This window comes from Desmodus rotundus, chromosome 11 (genome assembly GCF_022682495.2).
Source record: "Desmodus rotundus isolate HL8 chromosome 11, HLdesRot8A.1, whole genome shotgun sequence".
In the NCBI taxonomy this organism is placed as follows: domain Eukaryota; kingdom Metazoa; phylum Chordata; class Mammalia; order Chiroptera; family Phyllostomidae; genus Desmodus; species Desmodus rotundus.
In genome coordinates this window covers 29,770,469-29,787,035 of record NC_071397.1, presented here as the reverse complement: position 1 = coordinate 29,787,035, position 16,567 = coordinate 29,770,469, and the positions used below count along the sequence as shown (strand labels likewise).

General features: G+C 39.2%; 1 protein-coding gene across 2 annotated transcripts in view; it reads right to left on the bottom strand.

The window, feature by feature from the left end:
• SMAP1 (small ArfGAP 1) overlaps positions 1 to 16,104 on the bottom strand; it is a 141,817-nt gene extending 125,713 nt beyond the window's left edge. The window contains exon 1 of one of the 2 annotated variants that reach the window (XM_024576666.4): positions 15,732 to 16,104. In XM_024576666.4, the coding sequence (XP_024432434.2) occupies positions 15,732 to 15,849 (118 nt within the window). In that variant the 5' untranslated portion in view covers positions 15,850 to 16,104. The remainder of the gene's footprint in view (positions 1 to 15,731) is intronic. The other variant, XM_053913582.2, reaches the window with a different exon arrangement.
• Between the last annotated feature and the right edge of the window lie 463 nt (positions 16,105 to 16,567).

The window sequence follows — 16,567 nt, the reverse complement described above, 5'->3', positions numbered from 1 at the left end:
AATTATTGCTGCCACTGAAAAACAAATTCCAAGTAACAAGTGATTTTCAGTAAATAAACAAGAGGAAAAACTGCTTCTGTATAACAGTTGAACAGATTTTCCACAGAGAAAACATTTATTTTAATCTACCAATATGGTAGGAGATATAACAGCAACAGGTCAGTATCTTTTGTTTATAAAATAATAGTTTAATGAAAATAGATAAGGAAAACATGTTACAGCGAAAGTGTATCAAACATTTGGATAAAATTTATCTTTTTTTACTTCCTACAATTACAACAAAAAAACCTAATCATCATAAAGTAATCAATTACAGCTTATAAATAAATTTAAAATTTTTAAATCAGAGAAATTTCACAACAATAAAATTAGGCAAAATCAGAAGCAGCAGTTTTCTTACATGTGAAAACTCAGATGATTTTCCTAAAAAGTATTTGGAAGAAAAACAAAAACGGTCTTCGCTTTATTTTCAAAATTCAGTTACCAAGGGTACATTAAAAATGCGCCTATATGACAATCTGTTCAAAATCTGTATACGTGTCTTTTAAAAGTGTGTTACAAAAATGTCTCCCTCTGGCATCTAAGCTTTCATCGCCACATATCTGAATTATTCTAAAATCTATTCGGGTGGGTACACTGCATCGATATAGCTTTGAGTTTTAAAACAAGGTAAAATGAAATTAAATAAAATTTAAAATAAAATGAACATGGACTGTCAACCCTGCCACCACTACATTACTCACCACAGACTCCTTCAACTCAAAAGCAGGAGTCCTTAAGTCTTGCCTCAGTAGGCCCCTGAGAGACCCAGCACCCTTCCCTTTCCGCAGATCATAGGAAGAATCCAGCAGAAGTAGGGGAGGTCCACAGGAAAGCAGGCATAGGAGGGGCTCAAGCCAGGACTATCTAAAATGGATAAACGATTTTCTGCTTCAGCATGCCAAGACAAACATCTGACATTAGAAGAAGCACCATGGTCTTTAGAGTCTGGCAGTTTTCAGCTAGAATTCTGGCACTGGTGGCATCTTTGGCCATAATCTAAGTTTCAGGATCCCATCTCTAATGTGGGAACATTTAATATCCTTGAGATTGCTGGGGAACTGCATAAATTACTTATACAACAAGAGAACACACAAAACTCTCAAGAGAACTGAGAGAGGGAATTAACATTTGCTAAGTGCCCTAGTCAAACACAGTAACAGCACAATTTTTCACCTTGAGAGCAGTCACCATGCCTCATTCCTCTTCAAATGCCTAGTAAAATGGGTATAGCTAAAATGCTCAGTAATGACACTGTATGTGGGACTGTATCTATTTTATCTTTACCTTTGAAACTCACTCTGGCAAATGGCATAATTAGAGATTTCAGAAACCTGGTTCTAATTCCACACATTTCAGATGATACTGAAGCACGTTCTTTTCTACCGTAGAGCAGGGTTCTTTTGGCGTCTAATCACACAGGCCTTAGATTCAAATCCAACATTTACCAACAACGTACTATATATCAAACTCTATAAAAATGCTTCATATACATTATAGCATGCAATAATCATCATAGTCCTATTAACATATCAACACTTATTAAGATGATACAAACGTATTATTAAAACCATATACAGGAAACCATGTTGTCAAGGAAAAATAAACTGACCCTAACCCCTGACCCTAACCTACACCCCATTCACCACTAGGGACATTAGATTTAATTTTAAGTAGAACAGGTTAAAATACAGAAACTTTTGTTTCTTTCATTTAATGAAGTCTAAATCTCAGGTGATGAAATTTTAGTTTTTCATAAGAAAATTATACAGGGTTGTTAATATTAAAATTATATATACTATTCTTTAAAAACTTTTAAAGACCAGTCAAAGCTAATTTTAAAATCTAACCACCTATGTAAGATGTAACTTCTTTCTCTAAAGACTAGAAGATATAGAAGCAAACTAAAATGGAGTTATTTATCAGGGGCAAAACGGAGACAGTCAACAAAGGCACATAAAAGAAACTTCACCTAACTGATGGGAATTTACAGCTCCTCTCAGAAATCAGTAGAGGATACCAGCCAATTCCCAAACACCAAGTTTGTTCACACCACCTCTGGACTTCCTTGTTCTCCTGACTTAGCTACCCTGATCCACAGGACAGAGAAGACACTAGGCCACCAATCAGCTGAAAAAAGCCAAATAATTCCCATGTTTATCCCTTAGTCTGTGAGCAACTCAGAATTCATTGCTCCCGTGGCCTTGAGTTCCTGGCTTACAGGTCAAAAGCCTTGCAATAAAATCTTACAGCTTTGCTTTATTCAGCATACAGGTTATGATTTTTGACAAAGTTATAGTAAGATGGTGAAGTTCCCTATTATCTACAGGATCAAATTCATGCTCCATTGTCTGCTATTAAATGTATTCCACAACTTTGTCCTGATTTACTTATTCAAATATATGTATGGACCTATTATCATGAAGCCTACATTGAAGCAAGCTAACCTCAGGAAAAAGATCTGCCATTCTGTTGAGATCAAAAACAGGGTATTACTCAACAACAGGAAAGAATTACTAAAAGACGTAGATTTCAAAAACCCTTATTTGATTATAAAGTTTAGGTGTGGAAAAGGACTAATTAATAGAGCAATAACTCATTTGGGCTAAACAGAAGGTCATTAAAATCAGGGAATCATTCCAAATCTATGAGAGAGGAATTCCTTATACGTACAACCAATTAACAAATTAATTTTAACGTTTCCAACAAGTTTTAAGAAGCTGTAGTAGATTCATGATTAGTAAAGATATGATCCTACTTTACTTTCTGGACCAGGAAGAGATTTAAGTAGGCACAGCCCTATCTCAAGTAGTTTAGTAAGCTGGAAGAGAACCTCAGAATTTTAAGATTCACTGTGAACGGGTCCCAGATTGGTTTACTATGACTTGAATTTCCCCAAAATAATGATTTCCAAATCCTACGAAGTGGGCCACTGGTCTCACAACAAAAATTCCAATATCAGTGCAGCTCTCTCTACAGAGCAGGCCTGTGCGCCTTTCCCCACCCGCTTTTTCCCCACACTCCCTCCTCTCCCAAACCCCCACCCCCGGCCCCCAGCATGCCAGAACACTCCTCCCTCTTTTGTCTCTCAAGGCACCTTTCTCTCTTTTTCTCTCTCTCTCTCCCCTTCCATCCCTCCCTCTCCCTCCCTCCCCTGTTTCTCAACTCCAAGGGCCCCAAGCCCATGTCTTCTTCAGCTCACTTCTACTTCTGTGACTTGCTAAATAAACTTTCTCTTTAAAAAAATCTAATATAATAAAAAGTTATACAACTCCTTGAAGTTAAAAGTACTTAAGTGGTATTCTTCTGGCCAATATTATGACAACCTCGTCTACAGACTGTATTTTCATTACATCCTTATAAATTATCATAGAGCCTAGCAGGAAATCCTACAGTTCAGAGGCACCAAAAAGCTGATATTCTAAAGATGTCATAAGGAACTTTAGAGCTGTGTATGAGTAACATGTCTCAAGAAAACCAAAGTTAAACCAGTGATTTACATAAAGATTTCAAAGTACTCATCAGTATTCTAATAGACTTGGGGGAAAAATGGGCACCAACCAAGGATTCTTTATCTTTTAAGCCAGGATCTAAGAATACTGCTTTTGCAAAATCTTTACTCAGACCATTAAATTTATTCTCATAGAACAGGAAAATAATTTTGGGAGTATAAATGTTGCATGGATTCAAATAAAATAATTGAGAAACTGTTATATAATCTATAGCAACTGTTAATATCACCAAATGAATAAAACAACTGGTATAGCATTTTGATAAACAGCTACTACCCTCACCCCCAACCCCTGGCAACTACTGATCTATTTTCTATCCCTACAAATTTTACCTTTCTAGCTTTCCATATAATTGAAATCGCATATGGTCCCCAAATGAATGACAACAATTTGACTTATAATTTTCAACCTTACAATGGTGCAAAGTGATATATGCAATAAATTACATAAAATATTCAACATTCTCTTATAAACTTGGCTTTATGTTAGATGATTTCACCCAACTTTGGGCCAATATAAGTGTTCTGAGCACATTTAAGGGAGGCTAGGCTAAGCTATGATATTCAGTAGACTGTGTGTATTAAATGCATTTTTTACTTACCAATATTTTCAACTTACAATGAGTTTAAAGGAACATAACCCCAGCATAAGTCGAGGAGCATCTGAATTATGTAGGCTTTTATGTAGAGATCCCTTCACTAAGCATACCATTTTTAAGAGTCATCCATGTTACTGACTATATCACTCGTTTGCTTCTTTATATTGCAAAGTACTATTCCACTGCATGGACGTACCACCATTTGTTTATCCATTCACCAACTAACGGAAATTTTAGTTGTGTCCAGTGGTTGGCTACTATGAATAAAGCCACTATGAACATTTAAGTACAGTTTTACCTTGTTCAATTGTTTCAATATTTCTTTACATATATTCTGAATGAAAGCCCTCCTCACTATAACTTTTTCTCCAGCCTATGAATTTTTTTCATTTTTTTAAACATTGTCTTTGGAAAGCAAAAGTTTCTAATTTTTTTAAAGGTTTTATTTATTTTTAGAGAGAGACAAAGGGAGGGAGAAAGAGAGGAAGAAAAACATCAGTGTGTGGTTGCCCCTTGTGTGCCCCACACTGGAGACCTGACCTGCAACCTAGGCATGTGTCCCAACTGGGAATCAAACAAGCAAGGCACTCAATCCACTAAGCCACACCAGGCAAAGGTTTTAATTTTAATGAAATCCACTTTCTCACTTTTATCTTCATAGATCGTGCTTTTGTGTCCTATCCAAGAAATCTTTGCTTAATCCAAGGTCCCAGATGTTTTCTCCTGGAAAGTTTTATAGTTTCAGAACTTAAAAAACAAACTTTTATTTCTTATAATTTTTTATTTATTGATTTGAGAGAGGAAGATTTGTTGTTTCACTTTATTTACACATTCATTGGATGCTTCTTGCATGTGCCCTGACTGCAGATCGAACCTGCAACCTTGGTGTGTTGGGAAAGGCTCTAATAAAGTGAGCTACCCAGCCAGGGCTTATAGTTTTGTATCTTAAATTTAGATTTATTGTTCCCTTAACTTTTGGGCATGGTGAAAGGTAAAGATCAATGTACATTCTTTTGTTGTTAAAATTGTTCTTTTCCTATTGAATTATCTTGGAACTTCTGTTAAAAATGAACTAACCTTATATTCGAGTCTATTTTCTTGACCATCTCTCATGTTCCATTAATTTATATTTGTCCTTACACCAATTTCACACTGATCACAGTAGTTTTACAATAACTTTCAGTCAGATGTATAAGAACTCCAATGTTCTTTTTCACAGCTGTTTATAGATTTTGAGGGAACCTCTGCATTTCTTTATGAATTTTAGAATCAGCTTATCATTTTCTACCGGGAAAAAAAAAAAAGCCTTCTGGGATTTTGACAGGAATGATGTTGACTGTACAGATTAGGCATAAAGATTGCATCTTCTAATCCATGAATATGATGTATCTCTCCAACTCTCTGGGTATTCTTTAAATTTCAGCAATCTTTGGTAGTTTCTGGCATACAAATCTTGCCTGTTTTTGTTAAATCTGTCTCTAAATTTTCATATTTTGTTATTGTAAATGGTAATTTTTATTCAACTTCCAATTATTGCATGCTAGTATATGGAAATCATTAATTTTTCTATGTTCATCTTGATTGGTCCCTGTTTGGGCACCAGATGTGGGAGAACTCCAACCCCCGGAGCTCTCCCAGCTGCCGTGGATGCGAATAAATCGTCTGGGACACAATCTTGTTCCGGCAGGAAAGCGGGTGGTGATTCCCTCTAGTGGAGAATGCCCCAGCCTTTCTCCCAAACAGCTTTTAATGGGAATGGTATGTGTAGGGGTTTACAGCATACATGCATAGCTCATCAATCAATGTCAAAAGGCTACAGTCATACAAAAACAGGTATTATCTATAGATAACAATTGAAGGAACACAGAGATTTGTTATAGGTCAGGGTCTGTGAGACATACTTTCACCAGATGGTCTTTAAGACACATTTCATGAGATAAGGAGTTTACTCCTTATGCCTTGAACTTAAACATCCGGTTTATATCAACAGGTCTATACAAAGCAAAGCAAGCTTCAAAGGATACAATGTATGTATCGGGCCTGATTTCCCATGGGGAACCCTAAGTGTTGGCTTCCTGTAATGCCTGCCACCTGTGTTTCCTGGTTTTCCAGTGAGACTTACTGGCCTCTTTCAGGGCTTGCTCTCGCAGGGCTACAGTCTCCGAAACCACACAGAGTCGTGCCCAACAGGACTACTATTGCATGCATGATATTTTTAAATAGTGAAAATAGCTGCTTTAAACTGTATTCACTTCATCATCTTATGCCATCTTAAGTACGTCCAAAGTAGTAACCTTTTCTAAAAACCTAGGTTCAATATACAATTTTTTATCACAAATCCGCTTGTAAGCATAATAATGGCCCTCAAAGATATCCATGTTCCAATCCCTGGAACCTATAAACACATTAGCTTCCACGCAAGAGACTTACTTTGCAGGTGTGCAAATTAAGGACCCTGAAATGATTTTCCACTTTATTATCCATGTAAGCACAATGTTATAACAAGGGTTTTTAAAAGAGCCAAATAAGGAGGTGTAATGATGGAGGAAGGGAGGGTGGGGAGGGGAGGAAGGGAGCAGAAAGGAGGGGAAGGGATGCAGAAAGGGAGGGAAAGGGGGAGAGAAGAGGAGGGGGAGAGAAGAGGAGGGGGAGAGAAGAGGAGGGGGAGAGAAGAGGAGGGGGAGAGAAGAGGAGGGGGAGAGAAGAGGAGGGGGAGAGAGGCAGGAAGAGAGAGAGATCTGAAGATGGAGGAAAGGGTTATCAGGCAAACATCACAGATGACCGCTCTACAAGCTGGAAAAGATGAGGAAAAAGAGTCTTCCCTAGTGCCTCCAGGAACACCTCTGACTTTAGCTCATAACACTCACTTTGGATTCTAACATTAAAATTGTAACATGATAAACTTTGTTGTTTTAAGCCAATAAATTTGTGGTGATTTGTTATAGCAGCAGTAGAAAATTAATACCCCAGTGATGATCATTTCACTTCAATATAATAATGTACTTTTTTGCTGGTTTTTTGGCCCCAATACACAATCCCCATCCCACACCAAAAGCAACTTTCAAGAGTAGAAATGGGTCAACATCTAGACTAAACCTTAATTTTTACGAATTTTCATGAATTTTCTTATATTGGAAGATACAGCTATCTTACATATGATTTCCCACACAATTTTCAAAATCCTTTTATTTTCTGTTTAAGTTTGGGTTTGATGTGACCACTGGTCCTTGAAATGTACTCTTTACAAAACATAATGACAGACATATCTTAAGGTCCATCATCAGTCACTTGTGAAATGGAGACCAAAAATCGTTGGGGGTAGGGGGGCTGGAGGGTGAGGGGGATACAAGAGGGCACAGATTAGAGAATTACTAAAAAACATATCATTCACTCCTTTTTGGACCCTCAAAATCTTCCAATTTACCACTCAAGATAAATATGGGCAGGAAATAAGCACATATCTTCAACAGCATCTTTTCTAAGCTCTGTTTTATGTGAAATATATTTTGAAATCACCTCTATCTGGTACTACAGCTAAATGTCATTCAGAGTTAACCTAACTCTACCTAACACCAAAGTAGAAAATACTGATATTGATTGATGTACATGGTGACTGAAAATTTAATAGGCCTACAGGCCTTTTCTTTAAATTGATGAATAAAATGGGGTTCTGGCTTTAGTAGCTAACTAGAAGAGGTGCTGCTTTCTTTGATTTTATTCTTCTCTAAGAAAGCATTAAAAAAAAGTTTCAAACACAAGAATTCCTCAACCTGTAAAGAATATTCCCATGAGTTATATAATACAAATTGAGAGAATTAAAGATAATACCAACTAAATTTTCTCAGCAAGACCTAAGTCATCAATGAAAAACTTTTTAAAATATAAAGATTTTATCATAATCCAAAGTTCAATAAGACACAAAAATAGTAACCCTCAATAACAGAATATTTTTTAAATTAACAATAATAAATACTGACACAGGAGTGACATGAGGCATGGGATTTAGAAGAGAATACAGATCACATCGCAGTTGAAATAACTCTTTGCAGTAAGGCTCAGCGAGAACAGGGACAACTAGTCACAACCAAGCAAGTCAGAGGCAAAGCTTGGATCCAAACCTAGCTTTACTAACTTAACGACGCCAGTGCTCTTTCAATTCTATCATATTGTTTCTATGGTTTAAAAAGCTGGGGTAGATGAGCAGTACCTGGCCTAAGGACATAACTGCAGAAACAGAAAACAAAGAGGTTACAAGGAAGACAAAAAAACAAAACTACTAAAGGATTTGTCAGCAGATTCAATTTGTAGAATAAAGTTTAGTGATCAGAAAAAATATTCTATTTTGTTTATATTAGTATTCTGAAGTCATGGTATTTCTACTATTTAATGCAAAGAGATAAATTAAAACAAAGCCACGGCAATAACCTCTGAGAAATGAAGGTGATAGTGTCTTCCCAACAATAATCTCTTCTATATCACAACATTTCAACTGCAAAAGCATGTTTTATCTTTCATACCACTGAACACGGTTAACAGCACTGACACTGGAGAAAGACTCCCTAGGTTCAAATGCTGACTCTACAGTCCAGATTCCTACCTCCGTATCATCCAAATAAAGTCATTTTTTCCTCTAATTATCATACTGCTCCTCTGGTCTGTACCCTTGCTAGTAGGTTAGGTTTTAGAGTTGGCTGAGATATACTGTGACTCCAACATGTCCTGTACAACATACTGGAGAAAAATATACATTATCAATTATGTTGGGAGGGTCCCAAGTCTACCCTCAAGTTCAGTAATTTGCAAAGAGTACTCACGAGACTCAATATACAGTTGTACTCACGGCTATCATTTATTCCAGCAGAAGAATACCAAGCATAATACGCAAAGGGAAAAGGTAAATGAAGTGAGATCCATGAGAAAACCAGCACAAACATCCAGGTGTACCCCTCCAAGGAGAGTTACAGAGGACTCACTTAATTCTCCCAACAGTGAGTTTTGACAACAAGTGTAAGATGTTTCTAATTAAGCTCATTAGAAACTAGGTGCCTAGGTCTTTTATTGCAGAGGTAGGTGGGGCGGGGGCAGGGGTAGGCTGGTAACACAGGCACCCTAGCCTAGCGCATATGCAAATCTAGACTCCCAGAGGAAAGCAGGTGTTCAGCATAAACCACACTTTGTACAAGCAGTTTAGGTATTGACTCTTAGTACTTAGGGTATGAGACCCTCCCCAAATTCAAGTTCTCTGATGCCAGCCAAGGGCCAGCCTTGCAAGTCAGGGCTGCTTTCAACAGATTAGTAGATCCAACAGACCAACACACTAGCGATCCTTAGAGCACAGCCCCTATCTACCTGTTCCCTACTTCATTCCCAGCTCCTAGAAAAGTGCCTGAATATAGTAGCCATTAAATTTTTTTTTCTTTTAATGAAAAAATTTCTGGCTCTACCATTTTCTAGCTGTATAACCTTGGGAAAGTTACTTAAGTTCTGTGTGCCTCAGTTTACTTGTTTGTAAGATAGGATAATATTACCTACCTCAAAAGGTTATTTTGAGGATTAAATTAATGAATATACATAAAGTGTTTGCAACAGTGCCTGGCAAGAAGAAAGCACTGTATAACTTATATGTATATATGTAATGTTATTAGTTGGGTGTTTTTTTACTTCCATCCTTAAAGTTCTACCTTCTCCGAATCACGCTAAGTTCTATCATCACTAAACTTAATGAATCTACAGTCTATGCACAGATTAGAATTTCACTGATCATTGTTTCATGTCTATTGAGATCCCTAACTAGTTTGTGGACTATTCCCCAAAACTTTTTAGCCCACAAACAGAATCTAACATGATACCTAATCTTTGTAGAAAATACTGGTTTTGCAAAAAAAATTAAATGTCTGTTAAACCAACTCTTCAGTGATCAGAATATAGGGCAGTCCGTCGAAATTTTTGGTAATTACAATTTTAACAATATGGCCTCCAAGTTTCCTTGATCTTCTATTGAGAAATGGAAGGAAAAATGAGTTGATTTCACCCACTGCAAAAACTAGTAGTTGTAGCAGTAGTAGTAGCAGCAGCAGTAGTAGTAGTAGCAGTAGTAGTAGCAGTAGTAGTAGTAGTAACAGCAGCAGCAGTAGTAGCAGCAGTAATAGCAGTAGTAGCAGCAGCAGTAGTAGTAGTAGTAGTAGCAGTAGTAGCAGTAGCAGTAGTAGCAGCAGTAGTAGCAGCAGTAGTAGCAGCAGTAGTAGCAGCAGTAGTAGTAGTAGCAGTAGTAGTAGTAGTAGTAGTAGCAGCAGCAGCAGCAGCAGCCGCGGCAGCAGCAAGTAGCAGGAAAACACTTGAGTTTATAAAGTATATGATTAGAATGTCAAATATTTGACTTTGCCTTACAGACAGCATGGGTTCAGATTTTCATAGGTCAATAAGGGTTATATATAAACCTTATTGTGCAGGTGGAAGACACAAGTGTGGCAAAGACCATCATCCTACAGCAAAGGCAACTGACAAAAATGTCTAGTAGACATCGAACAGCTGCAATAACCATAGTCCTGGTTCTCTCATCAGCTTACAAGTTTCATGGGTGAGAAGAAGCCACAGCAGTGGCAGTATTGGTAGCAATGGCAATACTGTGTGGCCTGGAAAGCAGTCTGGCGGTGGCTCCCCAACTATTGTTCCTCCAGACCTTCCGATGATGTTTGAAGTATCCTATTCCTTAAAACAACTCAGTGGTTCTGCTTCCTGCCCTATACCCTGATTTACAGCACACTGACCATGAGTTCAAGAACTGTTATACTCTTGTTTGGGCTACTGTTACAACTAGGTGACTTGCCTGCAATCTCTCACCATTCTTCCTCTTACCTGCCACCCCCAAATCTGACTGTGCTTAAAGAAAACTTACAAAAGAAAGGGCAACATGAAAATCTCTTATGTTCTTTTGTATCCTTGTACCTTATGGGCTATGTCCTTTAATTCCTTCTCCATCTGGTGAAATCCACTCCACCTTCAGAACCTAGCCCAAACAAGACTCCTGTGAATCTTCCCTAGAGAAGTCACTCCACACACCCATATGTACGCTCTCTTCCATATACCCCGCTGCCTACCCTTGGTTCTGTGCTCAATCACATTCATTCATTCAAAAGATATTTGCTGAGTTATATTTACCTACCTTATGTCACACATTGTATGGAGGGGCTGGGGATATAAGCCAAAACAAGACAGACAGGGTCTCCTCCCTTACAGATGTAATGCAACAGGATATAGATTACCTGATAAATATTCAAAAATGTTTAATTACAATTATGATAAGTGTAATAAAAGATTCAGGGTGTGTTTCCATGTATAACTGGAAGCCTAACCTAATCTGGGGGGACCAGGGAGAATCATATCCCCTAAAGGGACACTTAAGCAGAAACTGGAAGCTAGGCAAAACTAATCAGGCAAAAATTATTAGAGAATTTCCCAGGCACAAGGAACAACATATACAAAGGCCTTGAGGCAGCATTCTAAGAACTGTGAAGACAACCTATGGACAAGTCAGAATGCAAGGGAGACAGGAGCCCAAAATAAGTGGAAAGGAAGGTACTTCTTATAACCATTATTATAAGTAACACTTAGTACACTGTCTTAGAATAAGTTCATTTGCAAAAATGCCACCCACACTGAACAAACTCCTTTAGGTCTTACAAATTTTTCTAGCCCAAGCCAATACAGTGCTTAGCCACATCCCTTCCAGGCTTCCAGGCAAGATATGTGGAATGAAGAAAGAGTGTTTGATCTGGGCAGGGAGCTTAACATCTCAACACAAGACCCATAAAACAAAAATTATCTCTAGGGTTCAAAAACCTCAATTCTAACCACCCCAAAACACTGCACGAGACACATTTTCATTCCAACTTATACATGTCTGGAATCAAACCTATTATTACTGTGGATGAAAAGTTTAAATATTACAAACTAAACAGTAAGTTGGCAAGGGGCTCTAAATCCACACTGCTCCATAGTGTCATCAACTAATAACCAACAGGATCATGAATGAGGCCAGGGAGAGAAAAGTGAGCTCTCCATCTGCCTGTTCTTATTCTCCAGTTGCTCAATAAATTTGGTAAGAGTATCAATAACAGGAAATTGGCACCTATGTCATCTGTCATCCTTGTCTCCTTCATTCCTTCCAAAATACTGTCAATTCAGGAAATATGCACTGGTGACTCAGTAGAAAATGTCAAAATCCAGTTGACATACCTCTGCCAAGTATTTTAAATCAAAAGAATACAGTAAGCCCTAAACTTTCAGTTTTGGGCACATGTTCTCCAACAGCAATGGGAAAAGCATTCTTTAAGAAAGTTGAGTTAACTAGGAAATAGCTCCAAAATACATGAAAAGCTTGCTGTAGAGTTTACTAGACAGTGAAGAAAACACCAATATACATATATACAGTATGAAATCTCTTACAATAACTGAGCTGTAGAATAAGGCCCTAAATTTGTCTTTTAAAAGTACACTTAATCTAAATTCACTACCTACATTTACTATGTTCTCTGGAAAATATAGTAACGAATCCAAAATCAAGTAACAAGCCAAGAATGCTACCAAAAGAGCTCATAAATGGGTTCAACCAATGACTCAAAAAGTTTACAAAGTACATTTAATTACATTAGTTGCCCAATCATGTCAATTGTTTCGATTATTACAACCATGAAATCAAGTCTAGTTAAACCAGTAAATATCCTTAACTGTGATTTTTCCCTCTGGAAAGATTAAGATAAAACAGTGAAATACTTTAGAAGATCATTTAAAAATTATTCTAGATTTAGCAGCAACAACAAAAAAAATAATGATCTTTCTAAATCATGGCTATGGAGTTCGTGCCCTTCACATTGCACCCTTGAACTCTTGATAATATTCTCTCCCACTTCCCCTACTTCTCAAAAATAAACCCACAAACAAAAAATCAAACAAAAATAAAATTAAAAAGACACTTATTCGATACATATTTATTGACCTCAATGACAAATGCAAACAGTAAGCAAAACTAATGCTCCCTATCCCTCAAGTCAAAGGAAATAGAACTTTTGTCCTATTGCGTTGGTCAAAAAGTCCATTACATTTTTTCCATATGATGGCTCTAGTAGTGCTCAGTTTTCTTCAACTTCATTCCAAACAATTTTGTAAGACTGTATTGTGACAGCTATCATATCAGCATGCATTTAAAAAAACTTACCAAATTGGTAAGTTTTGGGACAGCCATTTTAATATTGAAGATGGAAGATAACACACATTTTCAGCATATTGTGCTTTATTATTTCAAGAAAAGTAAAAATGCAACTGAAATGCAAAAAAAGACTTGTGCAGTGTATGGCGAAGGTACTGTGACTGATCAAACATGTCAAAAGTAGTTTGTGAACTTTCTTGGTACTATTGATGTTTTGGCCAAATAATTCTTTGCTGGGGCTGTCTTATGCATTGGAAGATGGTTAGCAACACCCCTGGCCTTTAACCACTAAAAGCCAATAGCAGGAGATAGCCAACATACTCAAAATATCCAGATCAACAAAGTTATTGGTGAAAGTGAAAAATGTGTCCTTTATTTTAGGAAAAAAGCGTAACAGACTTTTTGGTCAACCCAATAATTTGGGAAGTACATGATTCTCCTTCACCACCCTCAAAAAAAGTGAATGAAAATGTTAACATGTAGTAAATGATGGCCTTAAAAACCTATAAATTGCCTCTGCTGGTGTGGCACAAGTGGATTGAGTGCCGCCCTGCAAACCAAATGGTCGCAGGTTCGATTCCCAGTCAGGGCACATGTCTGGGTTGCAGGCCAGGTACCCAGAGCGGGGAGCACAACAGGCTACCACATATTAATGTTTCTCTCCCTCCCTTCCCTTCTCTCTAAAAATAAATAAAATCTTTTTTTAAAAAAATACCTATAAATTATTTTAGAAAGCACTTGTACAAAGTACTTTTTGAGGGGAAATTTAAACAAAAATTACTTTTCAATTATTTCTATACCTAAATTACTGAAACATTATTTTTAATGATTTCATATTTACTAACATCTCTACTTAACCATGTTATTCATTAGTCAAAATGCATACCATGCAACCTCAGCTTCTTTCTTTTTCTGGCCTTTTTAAGGCTCATTTTTCAGTGTCTTATCAATGCAGTGATTAAGTGAGCAAATGAGTCTCAATACAAAAAAGTATTCCCCCAAAAAACCCACTTGCAGACTACCAGGTAAACAAATATTACTACAATAATCAGGCATTTTCAACTCATCACCTGAGAGGTCACATATAATAAATATTAGGTTGGCTCAATCAAGTTACTATACTGCAAGTGCTCAAAAAATGGTCTAGTTACAGTAATCCAGTATCTATTATGGTTGTGAAGTAACCTGCTGATGTGTGTGGCATTGTCTAGTCAAACATCAGCCTACTGAACCGTAACTCATTTATACAGTATTGTGGAAGAAAGGTAAAGCTTCAGGAAAAGTCTAGGTCAAATAATAACAGAAATCTCAGATGGCATTCCCAAAGACTGACTAACTCCTGTTTTGGAGAACTACCTGTTTTCTCACAGAATGAACAAGTAAACCAATTTACAAATAAGTACGATCTCTTCCTAACCACATTTAAATATCTGAAACACTGTTCCAATGAGTTTAGTTATAAGACATTAAATATAAATCAGATCTGCAAACCCAAAACATACAGGCTAAAAATAGAGTATCTCTTTCAAAGGCAGAGGCCAAAAGCGCCCCAACTGAACAAACTAAAATTAGGGTTTTTTTCATCTCTGGATCTTTAAAATGTACCTACAACGTTCATGGGGTACACAAACCTGTGTCCATATAATCTCCCAAACTAGCTGGTCAGAGGCAATCTAATTATTAAAATCTTCAGGAACATAAGCGCACTGTCCAAGAGACTCGGGCAATGAAATTCCTGTTCATTCTGGCTAATAACCAGACTAAAAAATACTACTAATAATTCCTCCCTAATTGTTTTCTTCAGTAAACCCACCAAAAGGACCACAATACTATTTCTCAAGAAGCAGAAGCAACAGCCCTATATAAAGCCGTTGGGTGAGCAGGCAGGTAGAGCTCCACCTGGGATACCGAGCATCACAGCCCGCAGGCGGAGGACGAAGTTACCGCGGAGGGTAGAGGCGCGGCCGGAGACACACGGGTGGCCCCACCCACGGGGGCACCTGTGAGCTACGGCGGGAGAAGGGCATCCCTTTAACTCCAAGCACTGCCCAGGCCGGCGCTCGATTTCGCGCTCCCAGACTCGCTCCGGCCCCGACCCCGGCCCCGTACCGGGTCCGAGCTTCACGACGCGGGCACCGGCTCAACGTGGGGCCGGGGAGGGAAAAAGGCTGGGGCCAGAGACGGCTACCGTGGGCCTGACCTCCCCGCCGCCTCGGGCGGAGGTGAAGGTTCATTTGAGCCCCGCGCCCACCTTCCCTTCAGGACTGGGGCCGACCGGGCACAGCCGCGGCGTCCGCTCGGGCTCCTGGGCGCCGAGGCGACGGGAAGGTCACCGGCTGCAGGAGGCCTGGACCAGGGGCGGCGACGACCGCGCTACCTTTGGCCTCGCAGTCGGCGCAGTACTTGTTGTCCTCCTCCCTCAGCAGCTTGGACAGGATGAGCTGGTGCTGCTCGTTCAGCTTCTGAGCCTTCTCCCGGCAGGAACGCGTCGCCATCTCAGCAGCAGGGCGGAGGACCCAGGACAGCTACGGCGGCGGCGAGTGAGGACAGGAGCCGGGCTGGATAAACGCACCTGGAGCCGCCGCGAACGCGGGCAGACCCAGGTTCAGGAAGCGACAGCGGCAGCAGCTGGAACTGGAGGAGCGGCGGCGGAGGTGGTGGCAGCGCCGACGTGTCCCGCCTCCTCGCCGGGCCGGCCCCGCACGCACCGCGAAGCCGGCAATACGGGGGGAGGGGGAAGGGCCGCGGCCGCGGCTTCCGGGCGGCGCCGCAGGAAGGAACCCAGACGCTCGGCGCGCTGCGCATGCGCTGAGCTTCCCGGGAAGCCAGCCAGCCCGCTGTTTTTGCTCAAAGGCCTTAGCCCAAGGTGGTTTCAGGGAAGTACCTGCGCTGCCCGCTGTGGGCTTCCCTACTTTTGAAGTGGGACTGTCGTTGAAGGCCTTGAATAAAACCGGGTAAGGGAAGATCTTTTACTGAGAGGCGACTTTTCACTTGCTTTTTTTGACTTTGCCTTTTCTGGCACAGCATAAGAAATGCAGAAATAAAAGTGACTGGGTGGATTTGTTTATTCGTTCGACGTTTATTCACCTGCATTTTTTAAACAGGCACCACCCTAGAAGCTAGAGACATGCGGAGAATAAAGTAAAACAGCCTCTTCTAGTGACATGCATTGAGTTCTAAACTTTATTAATTATTCTATGCCATGAACGATTA